Genomic DNA, 23,410 nt, shown 5'->3' with positions numbered 1-23,410 from the left:
TTCCTCAATGCTCAAACAGAGATCATCCATGCCGTGAGGTGAAATGATTGTAGGTTTGGGTGCAGTAAGTCACCTCAATCACAGGTAGAGTTATGGAAGGTTGAACTGAGTCAATGCCTTGGCCAGGCTGGCGTTATGAGGATGAAAATTGCCTTGACTCTTTTTAGCTTCCTGATCACCCTCAGATTTAGAGGAATGGCAAGAAATGCATTCAGCAGAAGACTTGACCTGGGAAAAAGGAAAGCATCTGACAAAAGACAAGGGCTGCTATCTGCTCTGCAGCAGAATTTCCTGCATTTATTGTTCAGTTAGTTGCAAAAATATCTATTACTAAATAATCCCACTGATTAAAGATCTGGTGCAGAATGTCCTCGTTTATTGGCCACTCATAATGGTCTACAAAGTTTCTATTGAGTAAATCTGCAATAGCATTCCTCCTCCGGGAAGGTGAAATGCCTTTAGCAAGACATTGTTCTTTATGAAGAACATAGGTGCATATGAAGATCTACAGGTGCATCTTTTCTTGGAATAACTGATTCTTACTCTTACTCCCCCTTGTTCAGATAAAACAAAGTGGTAGTGTTGTTGGTGAGTACTTGAACCACCTGGTTCTTGATGTTGATAATGAACATCTCACATGCTCTCCGAATCGTCTGAACCTCCAATATGTTTATGTGGAACAAAACCTCCTAATGTTTACAAAGTGCTGGAGCCTGAAGTTGACCCAGATGGGGCTCCCAACCATTAGTGGATATTTCTGTTTCCAGCACCCATAGTTGGTTCTGGGTAAAGAATGTGAGTGAAGCCAAAGAGCAAAATTTAAGATGTTTGTACACCAATGCGAGGAGCCTAGGTAACAAAATGGAGGAACTAGAGCTACTGATGCAGGAAGTGAAACCAGCTATTATAGGGATAACAGAAACATGGTGGAATAGTAGTCATGACTGGAGTGCAGGTATTGAAGGGTATGTGCTGTTTAGGAAAGACAGAAATAAAGGCAAAGGTGGTGGAGTAGCATTGTATATCAATGATGAGGTAGACTGTAAAGAAGTAAGAAGTGATGGAATGGATAAGACAGAGTCTGTCTGGGCAAAAATCACATTGGGGAAGAAAGCTATTAAAGCCTCCCCTGGGATAGTGTTTGGAGTGTGCTATAGACCACCAGGATCCAATTTGGATATGGCTAGAGATCTCTTTAATGTTTTTAATGAAGTAAATACTAATAGGAATTGTGTGATCATGGGAGACTTTAACTTCCCAGATATAGACTGGAGGACAAGTGCTAGTAATAATAATAGGGCTCAGATTTTCCTGGATGCAATAGCTGATGGATTCCTTCACCAAGTAGTTGCTGAACCAACAAGAGGGGATGCCATTTTAGATTTGGTTTTGGTGAGTAGTGATGACCTCATAGAAGAAATGGTTGTAGGGGACAACCTTGGTTCGAGTGATGATGAGCTAATTCAGTTCAAACTAAATGGAAGGATAAACAAAAATAGATCTGTGACTAGGATTTTTTATTTCAAAAGTGCTAACTTTAAAAAATTAAGGAAATTAGTTAGGGAAGTGGATTGGATTGAAGAACTTGTGGATTTAAAAGCAGAGGAGGCCTGGATTTACTTCAAGTCAAGGTTGCAGAAACTATCAGAAGCCTGCATCCCAAGAAAGGGGAAAAAACTCATAGGCAGGAGTTGTAGACCAAGCTGTATGAGCAAGCATCTCAGAGAGGTGATTAAGAAAAAGCAGAAAGCATACAAGGAGTGGAAGATGGGAGGGATCAGCAAGGAAAGCTACCTTATTGAGGTCAGAACATGTAGGGATAAAGTGAGAAAGGCCAAAAGCCATGTAGAGTTGCACCTTGCAAAGGGAATTAAAACCAATAGTAAAAGGTTCTATAGCCATATAAATAAGAAGAAAACAAAGAAAGAAGAAGTGGGACCGCTAAACACTGAGGATGGAGTGGAGGTTAAGGATAATTTAGGCATGGTCCAATATCTAAACAAATACTTTGCCTCAGTCTTTAATGAGGCTAATGAGGAGCTTAGGATAATGGTAGGATGACAAATAGGAATGAGGATATGGCGGTAGATATTACCACATCCGAGGTAGAAGCCAAACTCAAACAGTTTATTGGGACTAAATCAGGAGGCCCAGATAATCTTCATGCAAGAATATGAAAGGAACTGGCACATGAAATTGCAAGCCGATTAGCAAGAATTTTTAATGAATCTGTAAACTCAGGGGTTGTACCGTATGACTGGAGAATTGCTAACGTAGTTCCTATTTTTAAGAGAGAGAAAAAAAGGAATCAGGGTAACTACAGGCCTGTTAGTTTGACATCTGTAGTATGCAAGGTCTTGCAAGAAAAACTGAAGGAGGTAGTTAAGGACATTGAGATCCATGGTAATTTGGACAAAATACTATATGGTTTTACAAAAGGTAGATTGTGCCAAACCAACCTGATCTCCTCCTTTGAGAAGGTAACAGATTTTTTAGACAAAGGAAACACAGTGGATCTAATTTACCTCAATTTCAGTAAGGCGTTTGAGATGGTTCCACATGGAGAATTATTAGCTAAATTGGAAAAGATGGGGCTCAATATGAAAATTGAAAGGTGGATAAGGAACTGGTTAAAGGGGAGACTACAACGGGTCATACTGAAAGGTGAACTATCATGCTGGAAGGAGGTTTCTAGTGGAGTTCCTCAGGGATCGGTTTTGGGACCAATCTTATTTAATCTTTTTATTACTGACCTTGGCACAAAAAGTGGGAATGTGCTAATAAAGTTTGCAGATGACATGAAGCTGGGAGATACTGCCAATACAGATTGGGACTGGGATATCCTACAGGAAGATCTGGATGACCTTGTAAACTGGAGTAATAGTACTAAGATGAAATGTAATAGTGAAAAGTGCAAGGTCATGCATTTAGGGATTAATAACAAGATTTTTTTGTTATAAACTGGGGACGCATCACTTAGAAGTAACAGTGAAGGAGAAGGACCTCGGACTATTGGTTGATCCAGGATGACTATGAGTCGCCAATGTGATATGGCTGTGAAAAAAGCTAATGAGGTCTTGGCAAGGTATTTCCATTACAGATAAGGAGTAGCATTATACAAGGCACTGGTGAGACCTCATCTGGAATACTGTGTGCAGTTCTGGTCTCCCATGTTTAAGAAGGATGAATTCAAACTGGAACAGGTACAGAGAAGGGCTACTAGGATATCCGAGGAATGGAAAACCTGTCTTATGAAAGGAGGCTCAAAGAGCTTGGCTTGTTCAGCCTAACCAAAAGAAGGCTGAGGGGAGATGTGATTGCTCTCCATAAATATATCAGAGGGATAAATACTGGGGAGGGAGAGGAATTATTTAATCTCATTACCAATGTGGACACAAGAACAAATGGATATAAACTGGCCATCAGGAAGTTTAGACTTGAAATTAGACGAAGATTTCTAACCATCAGGGGAGTGATGTTCTGGAATAGCCTTCCAAAGGGAGCAGTGGAGGCAAAAGACATATCTGGCTTAACGACTAAGCTTGATAAATTTATGGAGGGGATGGTATGCTAGCCTAATTTTGGCAATTAATTGATCTTTAACTATTAGCGGTAAATATGCCCAATGGCCTGTGATGGGACACTAGATAGGGTGGGATCTGAGTTACTATAGAGAATTCTTTCTTGGGTGTCTGGCTGGTGAGTCTTGACCACATGCTCAGGGTTTAGCTGATCGTCATATTTGGGGTCAGGAAGGAATTTCCCTCCAGGGCAGATTGGCAGAGGGTTTTCACCTTCCTCTGCAGCATGGGGCATGGGTCACTTGCTGGAGGATTCGCTGTACCTTGAAGTCTTTAAACCAGAAGTTGAGGACTTCAATAACTCAGACATAGGTCAGGGGTTTGTTACAGGAGTGGGTGGGTGAGATTCTGTGGCCTGCGTTGTGCAAGAGGTCCGACTAGAAGATCATAAAGGTCCCTTCTGACCTTAAAGTCTATAAGTCTATGAGTCTGTAGGGAGTAACACTGGTTTCATGGCTCATTACAACCATCTGTAACATATACCTGCCTGCTAACCTTTAGTGGCCTATTTCAAACCACTTTTGCATAATAATCTAACTTATATTGCCCACTCCATCTCAAGTGATCTCCTACAACATGTGTTACCCTTTATCCTTAACTGTCATAACTTGTACTCAGATAAGACTCTCTGATTTCTTTTGCCAGACTTAAAGAACTGTATAGATCGAAAGCTTGTCTCTTCCTCTATCAGAAGTTGGTCCAATAAAGAATATCACCTTACTTATCTCATCTCTCTTAAACTATACTAGAACTAACATTAAAGTGAACTATAACTATATACAATAAGAGAAACTCGTTCTTAAAGCTGGCTAACAGAAGCTCAAGACCTATGCAAAGCTTCAACTCCCGCCACAGGCAATAAGAAGAAACTGAGAAGAAGGCAGTGGCTATGCCCCTTTTTATGCCCTGGGCTCTGCATATGAGGCCAACACATGCACTGCCTAGTGGTAATTCTGGCAAACGTCTCTGACTTGAGTGCACTAGGTGCACATATACCTGCAGCTAAAAATATATGTGCACAACCACTCAAAGCAGAGCTAACCTTATCATGCAGACTTGTCAAAGTAGATGAGTTCTTTACATTGCTCAGAACCCTTCTTTTTTAAGTGAATACTTTACAAGTTGTATCACAAAGGGAGCACATCTTACAACATTTACTTCAGGAAGGTACAAGGGAATGTTCCATTAACTAATTTCTGTTCCCTTTGGCACACAGGATAGTTGAAGTCTTTCCCCTCAATCCCATTTACTCTTCTCCCTGTTCTTTGAAGGGCCATTGTTGGTGTGTTCCATTCTGCCACATTGCTATTCCTATGGGTGAAACCAGATGCAAAAACAGTGGAGCATTGGGAATTTGAACAAAACATCTACTAAAACATCTACTAAAATAAGGATATGAGCACTTGATTACTGAAAAATGTTTTCAAGGGTCAAAAAGGAACTGCTTTACTAAGCAGTGGGAAACATTTACTGTAGCCCAGATACTGGGTTGCAGTCATCTGCTAAGTGTTCAGTTTATATTGGTGACTACTATATTTGCCAGTATAATACTCAATATACTGCAGTTACATAATACCTCTTCTAATGCTTCTTCTTAGCTTGTTACACAGATCAATGCGAGGATTCTCTAAATTCTCTTCTATGGATCCAGGACTTTGTTCAGGGGAAGAGGGGCCCTTGCTGAGGTCCAGTGGTACTTTGCTAGCAGTGGGTGGTGGGGATGTGGCTGGGCTGTAAGTTGAGGTAGGACTGCTGGCAACAGAGGAAGTAGAGAGATCTAAAGCCCCTATTCTTGAGTTCAGTGGTGAATTAGTCAATGAGAGTTTTCTGGTTTTGACAGGTGAGGAAGTTCTAGAGAGTGACAATGGGGGAGGAGATGAGAATTTGCGACAAAGATGTGGTGACTTCCCATCAGCCAGGTGTTCTCCTCTGTTGTTTTGACTGGTAGCAAAAAACAATTCCAAAGACCTATGAGTAAAACACAAAAGAAGCAAAACTAATATTAGTGAGTACAAACAGATTTAATGAAAAACATTCACAAATGTGCTCTGTGTGAACAACATATTTATATTATTTGCTCCTGAAGGCCAGGGCATAAAACTAAAATATATTTATACATCATGTATTGTTAAAAAAAAAAAAGGTCCATTCTCCCAATCCACCCCTACCTTTGATTATTTACATGGTGGGAAAGGACCATTCTAACAATAATCTCATGACAGAAGAAGAAAGAGAGTTTACCTGACTGGAATGGAAGTGAAAGGCCTTTTGTATATATCTGAGAGTTTCTCCAGTATAACAGTTGCAGAAGTAAATATGCGGTAAGTATGCAGGAAAGTATTAAGAAAATCAATACTAAGAAAGCGCAAGTCTGTTAATCTCTCCAAGAGGCGTTCCACACTTGCATAACGAATTTGGGGCACTTTGCAGGAATTTAATGTTTTGCTGAAGCAGATATCAATGTCATCTCTATGAAGACGAGCATCAGATCTACATAATAAATTATAAGAACAAGTTTCAAAAAAGTAGATTCTTTACTGTCCTGTAAATATATAATTTCTAATGCACCCATCACCATAGATTCAATTCAGCTATACTGTATTTTCAAGGTTTCTAACATTACAGGAAAATATGTAAGCTAAAAAATGCTTTCATTAAATTTCATTTGCAGGAGAGAGGAGTAGACTAAGCTGAGTGTTCCTTTAAAAACATTGACTGATCTTTTCTGCAGCACTTTTGGTTCTCTTAGGACCCACAGTCAAGATATTCCACCTAACTTCCTCCCTGCATTAAATGGAAAACACTATTTTTCTTTGTTAGGCTCTTACTGAAGTGGCAGAGAAATTGTTTGATTCATCAAGTGAAGACATTTGAAACAATAACACACTTTAAAAATCAGTACACTTGCAAAGTCAAATAGAGAGGAGACAAAATCTCTGAAACATGATATTGACCTCAGGTATGTTGGTATTATCCTATCAGGCTTGTTCAGAATGTGAGTTCTTTGGGATGGGGACTATGTCATTCTTTATTTTTCATAAAGTGCTGAGCACACTGTCAACACTAAATAGGTAATAGTAATGTTTGTATTGCAGAATCATTAAATAAAATCAAAATAAGAAAAAAAGTCAATTATTTCTAGACAATAAAGAAAAAGTATCAGACCTAATATTGATCCTCCTGATATGTACCAAAGAGAGAGACCCATATGCTCTCCTTTGCATACATTAAGGTGCAGAAAGGGAGAGCAACATTGATATAAGGTGCTACCGAGAGACCTGTTGGTACAATGTAGGCCCAGAAGGAGGAATGACTCAGTGGCAATCAAAGTCACAAAGGACTACTGGTATTCTGTTCTATTTCTTAACATTTATAGTGGATAAAGGTAAATAATGTACATGTGAAAGAGTAAGGGAACTCAGAGGTACTCCTATGTTATGATTTTGAAATCAAGTACTGAAAATTGCTACCTACAAATAAAAGTGACATTTCTAGGAAAAATAAACGATGAAAAGAGAGCGCTGGGGGAAGGGGACAAGTGGGAAGTGTATTTCTAATTAATGATGTTACCTTGATGCGACCAGTTAAATTTATGGCATCTCAAAGATGGGCACAGCAAGGAAAAGAAAAATTTTAGCTGCTATAATGAAGTACTTTGACAAACTGTACCTGTTTGTACTTGCCTAAATTTTGCATAAATTTTAAAATGTAATTAATAAAATCATGAGCAGTATCACAGAGAATAAATATTCCCGGTATGATAATACTTCAAAGCTAACAATTTTACATTTATTCATCTGAAGGAACAAGAATGCACACAACTACAGAAATACTTGAAAGTTAGAGCTTTTCTGAATACTAGTCTGTACTGTCAATCCCAAGTCTGAAAAAAATCATGAGTCAGGTCCCCCCGAAAATCATGAGCTTTTAAAATGGTATATATTTTGGGATGTAGGATTAATCCCATTCAACAAAACTGTACAAAAGGTTACATTTCAAAGTTTCAGTCTGTCCATCATGTTAAGCTTTCAATAATAAAAAAAACCGCACCCTACATTATTCCCCTGTAAAAAATTTGTTGCACTTACTTGATCATATGTGGCACAGTGACTTTAGAGTTTTCTTCAAACACTATGGTCATTAAACCATTGCATCTTATATTGTCAACACACTGTGAAAATGAAAGTCAAGAATCATTAAAATGAAAACAATGTAAAAAGAATATAGTTTCACATTTTCCTTCATCGCTGTAATCCTAAAACATTGTGGTCAGAGGGTGTGAACAGATAGCTAAAATAGGTTTTTTTAAAATAAATAAAGCTAACAACAATAAAGAAAAAACTACAATTGACAGGATTCTCCAGTCTGCCCTGACAAGTTCACTTTGCACCACTGATAAATTAAAGTCAATGGATCTACGCCAAAGTACACAAACTGATGAACTAGTCAACACAGTTTGATAAGCTAAAACTGTTTTTAAACTGCAAATGAAGTTGCTTTGATTCAACAAGATTAAAACACCTCCAACGTACCCTGTGGTATTTTTAAGATCAATAAACCTAGGTGTATTGCGAGGAAATTAGAAAGATTTATAGACATGCTTGGCAAGATCCTCAGCCCTGCTCTGATCCCTTTATGCTCAGTAAGAGGGCCAGAATGATGTAAACAGGCTCTATAAGCCCTAGATCCAGCCACGGGCAAATTTCCCCAGTGCAGGCACTAAGAAAGACAGCTGTTATGGCTGTCTTCTAAAGACTCCCTTGCAAGTCCTAGCACAAAGGGTGTGCTGGGATTGGGGCTCGGGGCAGGAAGGGTATGACTGGGGTGGAGCTGCAGCACATAGCGCTGCAGAAATTCTGGGCACTGCTGCAACCCAAAGAGTAGTCCAGAGAAGCTGCTGTAATTTAGACCCTAGAGCTGTCTAAATTATGCAGCCCAGGATCAGGAGGACTCAAAGGTGGCTTAAAGCCAGCATACCTCTGGGCTTCCTCTCTAAGAGATGCAGCGCAGAATTTCACCCACCGAGTATAATTTCTGAGGTTCCCTTAAGCCAAAGATAAATGACAAACTTTGTAGAGATTTCTTAATGAAACATTAAGGTCTGCAGCTAGTGCCTGTCCCTTATAACATCTGCAAGTCTATCCATCACCACAGACTTTAAAAGGTTTGGGCATAGACATTACAGGGCTGATGAAATGTCCACGGAAGTCAATGGAGACATTCCCACTGGATTAGGCTTGCAATGACTACTAACTATAAGGTCCACGTGGACCTCCTGTTTTTATGATGCTTTCTAATTTTATTCATCTAGTGCCATAAGTATATATATATTACTCCTTCATGGTAATATATATTGAACTGAATGGAAGCACAATGAATGTAAGTACTGGCTTTGAAACATCTTATAACAAATGGCCTGTGTTATGCAGGAGGTCAGACTAGATGATAATGGCATTATCTGGCCTTAAAATCTATTAATACCAAATCCACATATGTACAAACTGCATTATTTCTATATTAGTTTTTTGTTGTGATTTGAAAAGTTCATCTACAGGGTATAATCCAGTCAACGTTTTGGTACTAGTTTTATCAAATGGGTTATTCAAAATACAAAAATACAATATATTTAATGGAAGTAACCATTTTTTTCCTGTCCAGATTAGCATGAGTTGGGAGCGTTGCAACAGCTGCCTTTTTAGCTCCTGGGGTGAAAGTGCCTCATGCAATTCATCCATGGCCCCTCTAGCCAATTAAGGAGTGGTATTGACAGTCTCCACGGGTAGACACGTCCAGTCCTTAGCTAAAAAGATGACAGCTGTGATGTAGGCAGTGCCGGCTTTACAGGTGGGCAACGTGGGCGACCGCCCAGGGTGCCATGGTCAAGAGGCAAGGAGCAGGGCAGGCTTGGGGCGCAAGGTCACAGAAGGGAGTTTGAGGCAATGGTGGGGGGAAAGGCAGTGGGGGCCAGGGGCAATGGGGGGAAGCCTGGGGAGGCAGCAGGGGCCGGGGCAATGGGGAGATGATGGGAAGGTAGCAGGGAGGCAGGGGCAATGGGGGGAGCCTGGGGAGGCAGCAGTGGGCCAGGAACAATGGGGGGAGCCCAGGAAGGCAGTAGGCACCAGGGGCACAAAAACACAAATTCGCCCAGGGCACCATTTTTCCTAAGCCTGGTCCTGGATATATGACCATAAGGCAAGAGGTTCAGTAGTTAAAACAAGGAAAAGGGCAGTATTCCTCAGCACTAACAAAGATGCAGGCAGAAATAGCACGTTTTAACATGGCATATTTTTCATGAGAAGAATTTGTTTCATAAAACGTTGTACAAAATTAATTTCTCTGTGATTACTACACTACCTATGATCACTGGGAACCAGGTAAGGAAAAAACACAAACAGAACTTGAATAACAAACTGAAACAAATAATCTTATGCCACTTGCATGTCAAAAATATACAGTAAATTGATATGCTACAAACTTTAAGGGTAAAATCCTGGCACATTGAAGTCATTGGGAGTCTTTCCATTGACTTTAATGGGATCAAGATTTCATGCTAAGTATTTTACCAAAATCCTGAACAAATCACTAGCCTCCAATTCTGATTTTACATTCACAGATTTCATAACACTAGAATACTCAAGGAGCTAACAGAGGAGGTATCTGAGCCTCTAGCTATTATCTTTGGAAAATCATGGGAGACAGGAGAGATTCCAGAAGACTGGAAAAGGGCAAACATAGTGCCCATCCACAAAAAGGGAAATAAAAACAACCCAGGAAACTACAGACCAGTTAGTTTAACTTCCGTGCCAGGGAAGATAATGGAGCAAGTAATTAAGGAAATCATCTGCAAACACTTAGAAAGTGGTAAGGTGATAGGGAATAGCCAGCATGGATTTGTAAAGAACAAATCATGTCAAACCAATCTGATAGCTTTCTTTGATAGGATAACGAGTCTTGTGGATAAGGGAGAATCGGTGGATGTGGTATACCTAGAATTTAGTAAGGCATCTGATACGGTCTCGCATGATATTCTTATCGATAAACTAGGCAAATACAATTGAGATGGGGCTACTATAAGGAGGGTGCATAACTGGCTGGATAACCACACTCAGAGAGTAGTTATTAATGGTTCCCAATCCTGCTGGAAAGATATAACAAGTGGGGTTCCGCAGGGGTCTGTTTTGGGACCAGCTCTGTTCAATATCTTCATCAACAACTTAGATATTGGCATAGAAAGTACGCTTATTAAGTTTGCAGATGATACCAAACTGGGAGGGACTGCAACTGCTTTGGAGGATAGGGTCAAAATTCAAAATGATCTGGACAAATTGGAGAAATGGTCTGAGGTAAACAGGATGAAGTTTAATAAAGACAAATGCAAAGTGCTCCACTTAGGAAGGAATAATCAGTTTCACACATACAGAATGGGAAGAGACTGTCTAGGAAGGAGTACGGCAGAAAGGGATCTAGGGGTTATAGTGGACCACAAGCTAAATATGAGTCAACAGTGTGATGCTGTTGCAAAAAAAGCAAACGTGATTCTGGGATGCATTAACAGGTGTGTTGTGAGCAAGACACGAGAAGTCATTCTTCCGCTCTACTCTGTGCTGATCAGGCCTCAGCTGGAGTATTGTGTCCAGTTCTGGACACCGCATTTCAAGAAAGATGTGGAGAAATTGGGGAGGGTCCAGAGAAGAGCAACAAGAATGATTAAAGGTCTAGAGAACATGAGCTATGAAGGAAGGCTGAAAGAATTGGGTTTGTTTAGTTTGGAAAAGAGAAGACTGAGAGGGGACATGATAGCAGTTTTCAGGTATCTAAAAGGGTGTCATAAGGAGGTGGGAGAAAACTTGTTCATCTTAGCCTCTAAGTATAGAACAAGAAGCAATGGGCTTAAACTGCAGCAAGGGAGGTTTAGATTGGACATTAGGAAAAAGTTCCTAACTGTCAGGGTGGTTAAACATTGGAATAAACTGCCTAGGGAGGTTGTAGAATCTCCATCTCTGGAGATATTTAAGAGTAGGTTAGATAACTGTCTATCAGCAATGGTCTAGACAGTATTTGGTCCTGCTATGAGGGCAAGGGATTGGACTCGATGACCTCTCGAGGTCCCTTCCAGTCCTAGAGTCTATGAATCTATGAATCTATAATTGTATTCTTGTAATGGCTCTAAAGTCAAAAGTCAATGATGACACTGTCAGACTAAGATGAATATGTACAAATTCAGAAGTGATTTCTTTTCCCATTACAGTAATACAACTCAGTACAACTTTGGGAGATAATTCTGTCCTAGTTTCACCAGTCAGTGCAGTTAATCCAAATTTATCCTGAGGTAATAGCTGAATTCGTCCCTTTATGTCAAATTCTGCTAGCTTTACTCACTTGATTCCCTTCAATGGGACTCATATAAGCAAGGCAAGCTCAGTATAGTACTAAAGCACACTGTCAATTATAAATCGCCATTTCCACATTGTTGCAACAGGTGCTTTGCTTTCTGCAAGTTCTAGTATCACCAACACATTTTCATCAAAGCCCAAGTCCAATCAGAACTAGAACTTTCTAAGTTTTTCTACTCCTAGAATCGGGAACCTCCATTTCATTTCACCCTTTATCTGTGATGGACCACATCCTACTATTAATTTATTATTGTTATTATTATAAATTATTATTTAGGAAGGACATTTGTTATATAAATCTTGGCAGTGATGGTTATGTATAGTTGCAATTGTCATAGTCTTTGACTTTGCCCTTCTAGCAAAAATTTGCAAGATGTCTTTGGGCATTCTCTTGAGATACATAAAAATGTAGGGAAAAGTCTTGGAATGTTTACTTCAGCACAAAGGCAAAGCAGGGAAGAATAAGCTATATTCAAACTCTTTCTCTTCCTGAGGATACAGAAGTTGGGAAAGACCCATCAGTTAAATAAGCTCTTTAACTCCACAAAAAGAAGTCTGAAAACAAATTAATGGATCTCATTATTTCCACATAGGCACAAACTGGGTACAACAAGATTTTAAATATTACAGTTGTTGCTCTTTCAGAGTCTTGGTAGCCTGGGTTCACTGCCCAGACTGTTAAAACAGGACAGGAGAGGGCAATGCTATAAATAAAAAACCCAAGCCTTAAAATACACTGTTGAGAAAAAACACAAAGACACCAATGCTTCAGATCAGTGCCGGCTGAAGTAAAAGGTGAAAATAGATGGCTAAGAGTTCTCACCACAAATACTGTATGTGAAAGTTATTTAATGATGCAAAGAATTAGGAACGGTTGTTGATGTGGAAGGAGTGAATTTTTCTTCCTGATTCTGTGATTCCTAAGACATATAATTGCAAATTTTTTGCTCAGTAACTTGTCCATGGCAACAGTAGAGTGGATAACAATACATTTTGATTTTCTTTATTTGTTGATACTGGAAGGTCATCCAATCACTAAGAGAAAAGTAAAATTCAGGGTCTAAATTTAAAGTTGTGTGTGTGCATTTGCACACCTTATTTGTAAGTGCAATATCCATGATTATGCACACAACTAGACTAATCTAAGGGCAACTAAGTATAAAATTGCTCATTTGAGTACTCATTTGAGTACCAAGCTCCGCACATTTTTGCACACCTAATTAATTGCACACATCTGAAATAATAAGATTCTTATTGTTTACCCTTTCCATTAGTATGGCCCCTATGTCCTCTTTCAGAGTAGTAGTAGTGGGTTAAGAGGAAAAAGCACTTATGGGAAGTTTAGTCAATAATTGTCTACTACAGGGTTTCTATGCAGTTGGTCCTGAGCACCGTCACGGACAAGAAACTGGGAAAGAAGCCCTACTAGTCTGATCCAATTTGGCAATTCTTATTTAATTTTCATCCTAAAACTTGTAACTTAGTGGGAGTTCCATGGCACTCTCCCTGGGCTCCTTTATTTATTATTTCTTTCACTACACCAAACCAAAAAAACAAATATGAATGTGATCTTCTGAGACTGCATTGCTGCTTTAAAGCAATTATACCAATCCCTGCAATGCATGTGATTTTTTGCATGAGGACTTTTTGCTGCTACACGAAGTTGCCATTGAAAGGATCTTTGAATTTATAGTTTTAAACATTTGGCTCTTGAAATTGAAAAAAATAGGTCAATATTATAGCTATATATTTTTACTTTATCGTTATTCATCCAGTGTAAGAACTCTGGATAAAATTTTCAAAAGCATGTAAGTGACTTAGACATTTGGAAGTTTAAATGTCACTTGACTTTCAATGAGACCTAGGCTCCTAAGTCACATAGGTCTTTTCAAAATTTTATTTATCGTCTTATTTATTTTATTCCAAAACTGTTTATCCAGACCAGAACAATTCAGAGGGTTTCTTTTTTGAAAAACAATTTCAAACATATTAAGCAGATTCGCTTACCAGAAATGTTACTATAGGAGAACATCAAATTCCAGACTGAAACTTGCCTTTACGGTGATTGCTAATCAATTATTCCTTGTGATTAACAGAGGGCTGAGAGAGCTCTAAGTCAGGATGATGGCACTAGTTCAAATTGCCATCTCAAATTTTTATATGCAATCATCAAAGGTAAATGCTATGGCTACGTTCAGATATGGTATAAGCAAGTGAAAACTCTTTTGCTGTGTATTCAACCTCTTCCCCTAAAAGGCTTTTAGCAATTCTTTAACAGGTTTCCTAGATGTAAAAATATAATGCTCTTTTTAAATGATGTCCACACCATTAAAATATTTTAATGCTTTTTCATTTTCACTCATTCACAACAAAGTGAATCACCTGCAAGCTATCATATTTCTTACTTGTGTATTATATCTATTAATCTAATTTTCTTATCAATGTGGGGGGGGGGAAACTAAATTAATCTTATTCTCTTACTCTATGGAATATGATATATATACATAGCATGAGATGGAAATGGAATGGAGACATTTTCCTCCTGATTCAAGAGTCACAAATAAATGATTTTTCATTTAGATTGCAGATAGCAGAACCTCAAATTAAAAGGTCTGACTCTTCTTTTTAAATCAAGAGAGAAGACCACTCAGGTACTTATTAACAGCTGGTAAAAATGAATGCCAGTTATGTTACATGGGTTATTCATCTGCCTACTTCACATTCCTAACCACATCTCTTGCAAAACACCTTTCTGCCTTACACTAATGAATCCTTACAAAGCAAAGTATAAAATCTCTGTAAAAATAGGCAAAGACTTGTTTTCTTATGTATTCATCCTAACAAGTAAACCCTGGAAAAAAAGGAAAAGCTCCTTGAGATTAGTTTGAAACACACAGCAACTGATATTACGGGTAAGAAACAAACAAAAATAAATAAATACGGAAAAACGTAAGTTACCTGACTTATATCACTTGTCCACGCAGCTTTTTCCTGTCGCGAAGGAGCTAACAGTACCACAGTATAAGGAGGAGCATCAGTAGGTTCAACCACAATCTTGAAATCAAGGTGACCAAACACTTGCCCAGAACCTTTTGCTTCACAATCCAGGGAAAAAACAAGCAGTTGTGATTTAAAAGCTATATGTCAAAGAAAGTACTGTTTACATTGACACTAAAAAGTATTTCAAACCTCCCTCTGCCAAACAACAACCACTACCCTCCAAAGCAGTGACCACATTTTCACGTACATCAAGATAAGCAAAGTTTGGGAAACATAAATACATGAGTACTAATGAATGGGTGTTGCTGTGAATTACTACACTTTCCAAATGACTAAATAAGGCCCTAATCCTCCAAATATTTCTCCATGCTTTTTATACTTTCAGCACATGAGAAGTATCACTGAACTTAATGGAACTATTCTTATGCTCAAAGTTCGCCCTGTTCCTAAATCTGTGGGATTGGAACCAAAATGAATAGTCAGTTTAAAAAAGCAAGGTAATATACTTTGTTACTTAATTTGAACAAGATGGCAGTTACAATTTACAGGGTCCAGAACAAAATTTTCCACAAGCTCAGCCAACTCTTTCACCTCCCCATCTTTGATAAACCTAATTATCCCTGTCTTCTTTCAAGCCAGGATTTTGTTCAGTTAAGATCCTCAAGTGTGAAATTCCACACAAAAATCAGAAAAGAATTTGTTACACTGGTTCAGCTATTTACTTGAAATTTTATCATCCGCAAGAACAAAATACACATTTTTAACAAGAGTTTTTACATGCAGTTTTAACACTACTTCTCAGACTTAACGAAAAGGTAAAACATATTATTTGCTGTGCTGACAAATAAACAAAGGGTAACATTTTTTTTATAAAGCCGCTTTGGAGCTATAATTATATAAACAGTTTAAAGCAACTTACAATCATCATCACTCACATCTGGCTCCTCAATCAGCGTGCACTCTATTAAAGAGAGAACACCCCCTGTCTATAGAAACAAAGACAAATTTTTAGTAATCTGGGGGAGGAGTTACCCTTCTCATTAAAGTTATTTTTAAGATTCCTTAGAATTTAATTTTAGAAAGACCCTTTAATTTGAGAGTTTAGGATGCACAATTTTTTCAAGAAAAGAGAACATTATCAGAAACAGGAGGGGAAAAGAAAATATAATGTATAGTGGGATTTTCCACATTACAATAAATCAATAATATATTCACTTGTACAGAAATTTCTGTGCCTTTCCCTTTCTCTAATTTATCCCAGCACAGTTAGATCAATTGGGTGATATAATCAAAACACCTCAACCCTCACCCAAAAGTCTGAATCAGGACCTTTTATGAGGTTCCACTAAGGTTAGTTTACATTCTACAGTACTGTACTGTTCGTGTGACTCCTCCCTTAGTGGTTTCTGCTGTGATGGAAAGTGAAAGTACCTACAGAAGAGATAGATTTCATTATTTCTGACCCATCTGAAACCACAAAATACTAGAAATCTTGTTCTTGCAACATTCTAACCAATGTCTTTCTGATTAGTTTGAATAAACATTCAGAGGTAAAGTTTGCTCCTGTTTATACCCCATAGTACCTGCACCAAAAGGATTCCCCACTGTGTGTAAATCAGTGCAAACTGCCCCCCTCCCCAATTTGAACATACTTATTTAAGTATGATGCTTTACCTCTGACTAAACCCAACCCACTCCATAAAAGCTTGATTGTGACCCTTGCAATTTAATTATAGATTTCTTAAGAAGTTCAATACAGTAGAGTATGCTGCTGCAGGAAAGCAGAATTGATTTTTCTTTAAATTAGTTTTAATCCAGTTCTGTAAATTACTCCTTGGGAATTCTACTGAAGTGGATTGGTTGACACCTCTACTAAACAAAGGAGAGGAAAGTTCGGCACCAGTTTACATAAGTATTTGACACTGTCTCTAACCCCAACAAATTCAAACTAGAGAGTTCCATTTAGGAACTTGTGTTCACTGAGAGTTTTGGCTGAAAAAGGACTTCAGAATTCAGCCCTTTGGATTCAAATATGTAAACAGTTTATAAGAATACCAAACACACACTGAACATTATACAGACCGTAGCAGTTCTATTATACCTACCAGAAGGAAATGAGAATCCCTGTCTGCAATGATACTCTGCATGCTGTGACCAGGGGAATGATGCCATGAAGTTAACTGGGGCTTCTTGGTATCTGACATTTCATCCTCCCATATCCCTCCTTTGTTTCTCTATTAGGGGCTAAGGGGTTTGACATCTTGGCCAATTAGTTGGCTTTCTGGTGACCCCAAGAGGGTGGCAACAAGTCCACAAACATGTGGATTTAAATAAAAACAGTTACCTACCTTTCATAACTATTGTTCTTCGAGATATGTTGCTAATGTCCATTCCATTCTAGGTGTGTGCGTGCCCATGTGCACAGTTGTCGGAGACTTTTGCCTTTGCGGTATTTGTAGGGCCGGCTGTGGCGCCCCCTTGAGTGCCCCGTTCATGCGTCAGTATATCAGGCACCGCTGGCCCTACTCAGTTCTTTCTTGCCAGCAACTCCAACAGAGGGGTAGGAGGGTGGGTAATGGAATGGGTATGAGCAACACATCTTGAAGAATAACAGTTACAAAAGGTAGGTAACTGTTTTTTCTTCTTTGAGTGCTTGCTCTTGTCGATTCCATTCTAGGTGACTCACAAGCAGCATCCCTGGAAGTGGGCTCAGAGTTCACAGACATGCAGCTTGTTACACCGCTCTACTGAAGCTGGGTAAGTGCATAATGAGATATGAACATATGTACAGATGAGCAGGTGGCGGCCCTGCAAATATCAGAAATTGGCACATGGGCCAGGAAGGCTGCCAACGAGGCTTGTGCTCTAGTTGAGTGGGCAGTTACAATCATCGGTGGAGGCACCTTTGCCTGATCATAACAGAACTGGATGCAGACTATGATCCAAGAAGAAATTCTCTAGGTGGACACTGGACGACCTTTCATCCTATCAAGTCCCAGACTTGAGGGTAGAGCCGCTCCAAACCTTTTAAGAACCGGACTGTCATGCTATGAGCAAAGACCAATCTGCCCTGGAACAGAAGGTGAAAGGCTGATATAGCGGCCAAATGGACCTTAATTGATGAAAAGGACAAATCTTGGAGTTTGAGATCCATCAGAGCCCCCAACCAAGAAAGCAGAAAGGCGTCCAACAGGGAGCCCTATCAACCCCCCGAAATGAGCAGAACCGTTGGCACTTCCTGGTCTGGCGAGTCACGAACAAGTCCACCTAGGGAGACCCCCCACTTTCAGAAGATCTGGTTGACCACATTGGGGTGAAGAGACAACTCGTGGCAAGACAAGAAGGTTCTTGTCTTGCCTATCTGCTGAGGTGATATGCAAATACATTGTCTTGCATATCTGCTGAGGTGATATGCAAATACATTCATAGTTCGGGGGAGGTGTGCTTCCATGAGATGAATGGCATGCTGCACACAAAAGTCCCATAATCTGAGGGCTTCGTGGCAGAGGGCTGATGACCTGGCTCCACCCTGCTTGTTGATATAAAGCAACATGGTGGTGGTGTCCATCAGGACTTGAACCCTTTGCCTTGTAACTGGGACCAAAAAGTCTGGCAGGCCAGGCTAGACGAACTGCCCTGAGCTCTCTAACATTTATGTGGAGGGAGCAGTCAACCCCCGACCAGCAGCCCTGTGTACTGAGTTCACACAGGTGGGCTCCCCAGACAGGGTCCGAGGCATCGTACACCAGAATCAGCGATGGGAACAGGGCCACAAAAGGGACTCCCTGCAACACTGATGCAGGGTCCAGCCACCATTCCAGTGACACCCGGATGCGGTCCAGCACCTTGACTACCTGGTCCAGTGGGGATGTAGACCAACGGCAACCAGCAGCCGGAGGTGGAGCCAGGCATGAAGGACCATGTAAGTACAAGCAGCCATGTGGCCTAGCAGCCTTAGCAAGTGCGGGTGGTGATGAGCAGGTGGCCCCACACATAAGAGATTATGTCCAACATGGCTCAGAAACGGGTCTCCAGAAGGAATGCCCTGGCCCACATGGAATTGTGAACCACCCCAATAAACTCTATCCGTTGCATTGGTACGAGGGTCAATTTCTTTTAGTTCACTAACAGGCCCAGGTCACGGCATGTGGCCCGCACCAGATCGAGGCTGCTCTGTACCTGATCCTGCAATCTGCCCTTCATGAGCTAATCATCGAGATAAGGATTGACATGGATCCCCCAACACCTCAGATAAGCTGCTGCTGGGGCCATGCACTTTGTAAAGACCTGCAGGGCCGAGGAGAGGCCAAAGCGGAGTGCCATGAACTGGAAATGGCACTGGCCCACCATAAAATGGAGGAACTATCTGTGTCCTTGGAAGATAGAGATATGGAAATAAGCGTCTTTCAAGTCGAGAACAGCATACAAGTCTTCCAGATCCAAGGAGGGAATGATGGAGGCCAGGTATACCATGCGAAACTTTTTGAGTTGTTGCAGGTCCAGAATGGTATGTAGGTCCCCTTTTACCTTCAGGATCAGGAAATAGCAGGAGTAGAAACCTTTTCCCCTCATTTCCTGAGGCACCTCCTCCACCGCCCCCAGTTGTAGGAGGTTGTTTACCTCCTGAATGAGGAGTTGCTCGTGAGAAGGGTCCCCGAAGAGGGACGAGGTAGAGAGGGAGTAGGATGAGGCTTGGTGAAAACTGAAGGGTGTAGCCCAGCGACACAATTTCTAGCACACAAAGGTCCAAGGTGACTCTTGACCAGGCTGAACGGTAGCGATGGAGATGGTTGAGGGAATGATGGGGCAGATCCAGGGAGGTGACTGGGGCATCGCTCTCGAGCACACCGCAAAACGCCCACTTCTGGCCCCTATGGTGTTTCGCCGAACCAGGTTGCACAGGTGAGTAGGAGGAGGAAGGGCGGCGGCAACTGAACACAGTGGTCTTTCTCCTCATAGATCCCTGCCGAGGCTGCCCAGGCCTTGGCGGTGGGGGCGGCCTGAATGGCTTCCTCGCAGACGGAAGCGTATACATTCCCAGGGACCGGAGGGTGGCCCAAATGTCCTTCAGACCACGCAGCCTCGTGTCCATCTGATCAGAGAACAGCCCGATCATCATCCCCTGCAGGGTGGGCACCTTTTCATCCACCACAGCGCCCACTTCCTGCACTGAGCCCAGTGCCGCCGGCAGGGGCGGCTCTAGAAATCAGGCTGCCCCAAGCAGCGCGGTGCGCTGCGCCGCCCTTCCCCGGTCCCCCGGCGGGTCCCCTCTTCCCGCGGCTCCGGTTGAGCTCCTGCCGGCATGCCTGCGGCAGATCCACCGGAGCACGGGACGAGCGGACCTGCCGCAGGCACGACTGCGGGAGCTCAACCGGAGCCGCGGGAATAGGGGACCCGCCGCAGTCATGCCTGCGGCAGGTCCGCTCGTCCCGGGCTCCGGTGGACCTGCCGCCGGCATGCCTGCGGGAGCTCAACCGGAGCCAAATCCCGCCCCCCGGGAAAGGGCCGCCCCACGCGCCTGCTTGGCGCGCTGGGCTCTAGAGCTGCCCCTGGCCGCCGGTGCTGATTGGGGTTTGTCAGACGTGGAAACCAAGGACTGGTGAGACGGGGCATCAGCATTACCAGCATGCCCCAGGCATTCCAGTACAGCCATTGCGTTGGCCACTGGCCCTGCTGCCAGGTCAGCATCACTACAGCAGATGCACCCTCCAGAGCCCAGTTGTGACGGTGCTGTCTCGGCAAGGGGCGGAACTCCCTCTCCGTGTTGGAGAAATTCTCCTCCGGTGACCAGGGCAGGGCCATCAACACCTGGGTCTGGCAGCTAACCATTGCTGTGGTTGACCAGTGCCGCAAATGGTCAGACTGGTGCCAGGAGTAGGGGGAGCGGTGCTGGGTTAGGGAGTGTCCCTGTGGTGTTGGGGATGGTGACTGTCAGTGCAAACACAACCGGTGCCAACCGGCACCTCTCCCTGGGTGAGACCTGGCGTGAAGGGTGAGGTCAGGCACAAAGGCAGAGACCAGGAGTGCAGTGCCGGCAACCTGTAGCAGTGAACTAGTGACCTGGGGTGATGCAGAGACCAAGGACATGGCAACAAAGGGTTCTGCCTTGACTGCGGAGACCAGTGACACTCACTCACCTTCTGGGAAGCCTTCACGGCTGGCTTTCTCTTGTAGGGACACTTCGCCGGGTCCATCGCTGCACGCAATACCGGCTGCGGCAGAAGAGTATATTGCTATCTGGGCACTGGGAGCTGAGAGGGAGTTGACTGCACCATCAGCCTTGGTCCCCTACCACTCCCTGGAGTCAGTGGCAGACCTCTTAGGGGGATAGTAGGTCCCCTCGGGGGTGTGTCCCCTTGTGGCTCTGGCATGAGCAGGCGGCCAAGCATGGTCCTTTGCCCAATGCCCTTGATCTGACTTGCTTGGTGCTGGGTCCCTCTTCTTAGTCTTCATCTTGGGCACCGGCAAAGGGGATTGGTGCCAGGAAGAGCCAGATGCCAGGGGTGTGCTAGGCACCAAGGCCAAAGTGCTGGGTGTAGCATCCAGCCAGGCCAGCTCCCAGGCTGGGCGAAGAGCGGCCTCCATAAGCATGGGTGGCAAGTCTGTAAAAATTTTGGTGGGGCCCAGAACCCACCCCCAACTCCGCCCCCCCAACTCCACCCCCACCTGCCTAAGGCTCTGGGAGGGGGCTCGGCGGGGGAGGTCTGGGGTGCAGATCCTGGGCTGGGGACTAGGGTGCAGGAAGGGTGCTGGGTGCAGGCTCTGGGCTGGGGCAGGGGGTGGGTGTGCAGGAGGAGGTGAAGGGTGCAGGCTTTGGGATGGAGTTTGGGGTTGGGAAGGGGTGTGTGGGAAGGGGGAGGGAGTTTGGGGATAGGAGGGAGTGCAGGGTGAGGACTGTGGGGCTGAGGATGAGGGGTACATGATGCAGGAGGGGGCTCAGGGCTAGGGAAGAGGGTTGGGCTGTGGGTGAGGGCTGTGGATGAGGGGTTCATGATGTGGGAGCGCTCAGGGCTGGGGCAGAGGATTAGGGTGTGGGGGGATGAGGGCTCTGGCTGGGGCTGAGGATTAGGGTGCAGGGGGATGAGGGGTTCATGATGTGGGGGAGCTCAGGGCTGGGGCTGAGGATTAGGGTGCGGGGGGAATGAGGGCTCTGGCTGGGGCTGAGGGTTTGGGGTTGTAGAGGCTTAGGGTAAGGGCAGCCTGCCTTGCCAGTACTGGCGGAGGGCAGGCACTAGGACCCTGCGGCAGCAGACAGCAAATCTGCTGGGAGCCCTCCGGGCAGCAGGCAGGGGAGAGGCGCGCTGTGTTCTGTCAGGCAGGGACGCAACACAACGCGGCGGAGGGGGGGGAACAGGCGGAGGGGGGGTGGCAGGCGGGGGCTGGGACCTGCTCCAGGCAGGGTCGCGGCGGTGGGGGGAGACCTGCGGTGGCTGGGGCCGATCCAGGCAGGACCGGGAGGGGCGGGAAGAGACCCAGCTCCAACTATTGCTGGAGCAGGGCGCCCAGCCCTGAATATTGCTGGGGCCCGGGCCCCACACAAATATATAACCTGCCGCCCATGTCCATAAGGAGGGCCCTTAAGCGAATATCACATTCTTTCTATGTCCTGGGATGAAAGTTCTTACAGATGTGCCACTTCTCTTTAATGTGGGTTTCCCCCAAGCACTTCCGACAGCAACCATGTGGGTCATTAACTGGCATAGGCCTGTTGCAGTCAAAGAAGGGCTGAAAACCCAGAGACTGGGGCATGCCTGGGGCAAAGTCCCTGCCAGGACCCTAACTGACTAACTACAGTACTTAACAGCTACTTACTAACTAATCTACTATAAACAAACTATTTACAGCTGGAACACAAGGTTCAAGGAGTGGGGGGGGGGGGGAAGAAACACCGACCACTTGCAAAGGGAAAGAGGTGCTGCAATCTACCACCACAGGCAGTAAGAAAGAACTGAGAGGGCATAGGGCCAGCGGCCCCTGATATACTGATGCATGAGCGTGGCACTCAAGGGGGCGCCACAGCTGGCCCTATGGATACCGCTAAGGCAAAAGTCTCCGGCAACTGTGCACGTGGGCATGCACACACCTAGAATGGAATCTACATGAGCAAGCACCTGACGAAGAAATTCCTCTTATTTTGCCAATAAAGGTTTAAGAGTCTGCTGGAAAAAGCAGAGCCCATTCTTGCTCCCTCTCTAGGGACTGGATGAAGAATGATCTTTTCACCCTGTTTAAAAGAGACATTGTTGATATGGAAAATCACATTTCCATCTGAAATTTTTGTACCTGCTGCTGCTGCTGCAGGTAGCTCTAAATTGACAGTAACTGAAAAAGATTAGAGGAAAAATATTTATCTGTTTTCCATTTGCTTATACTCTGCATCAGACTAAGATTTGTTCCAGTGTTGTTTGTTTTTTATGGTCCCTTTCACGCACTGAT

General features: G+C 43.2%; 1 protein-coding gene across 2 annotated transcripts in view; it reads right to left on the bottom strand.

Moving 5' to 3' along the window:
• The window catches only part of RASGRF2 (Ras protein specific guanine nucleotide releasing factor 2), a 197,798-nt gene that overhangs the window by 82,128 nt on the left and 92,260 nt on the right, over window positions 1–23,410 (bottom strand). Inside the window, exons 11-15 of one of the 2 annotated variants that reach the window (XM_039545903.1) lie at window positions 15,894–15,960; window positions 14,933–15,078; window positions 7,670–7,752; window positions 5,823–6,071; window positions 5,158–5,549 (exon numbers count right to left, since the gene is read on the bottom strand). In XM_039545903.1, the coding sequence (XP_039401837.1) occupies window positions 5,158–5,549; window positions 5,823–6,071; window positions 7,670–7,752; window positions 14,933–15,078; window positions 15,894–15,960 (937 nt within the window). The remainder of the gene's footprint in view (window positions 1–5,157; window positions 5,550–5,822; window positions 6,072–7,669; window positions 7,753–14,932; window positions 15,079–15,893; window positions 15,961–23,410) is intronic. The other variant, XM_039545904.1, reaches the window with a different exon arrangement.

This window comes from Mauremys reevesii, linkage group 6, assembly GCF_016161935.1.
Source record: "Mauremys reevesii isolate NIE-2019 linkage group 6, ASM1616193v1, whole genome shotgun sequence".
NCBI lineage: Eukaryota > Metazoa > Chordata > Testudines > Geoemydidae > Mauremys > Mauremys reevesii.
The sequence above is the reverse complement of the archived record's forward strand: the minus strand, read 5'-3'. Positions and strand labels throughout refer to the sequence as shown.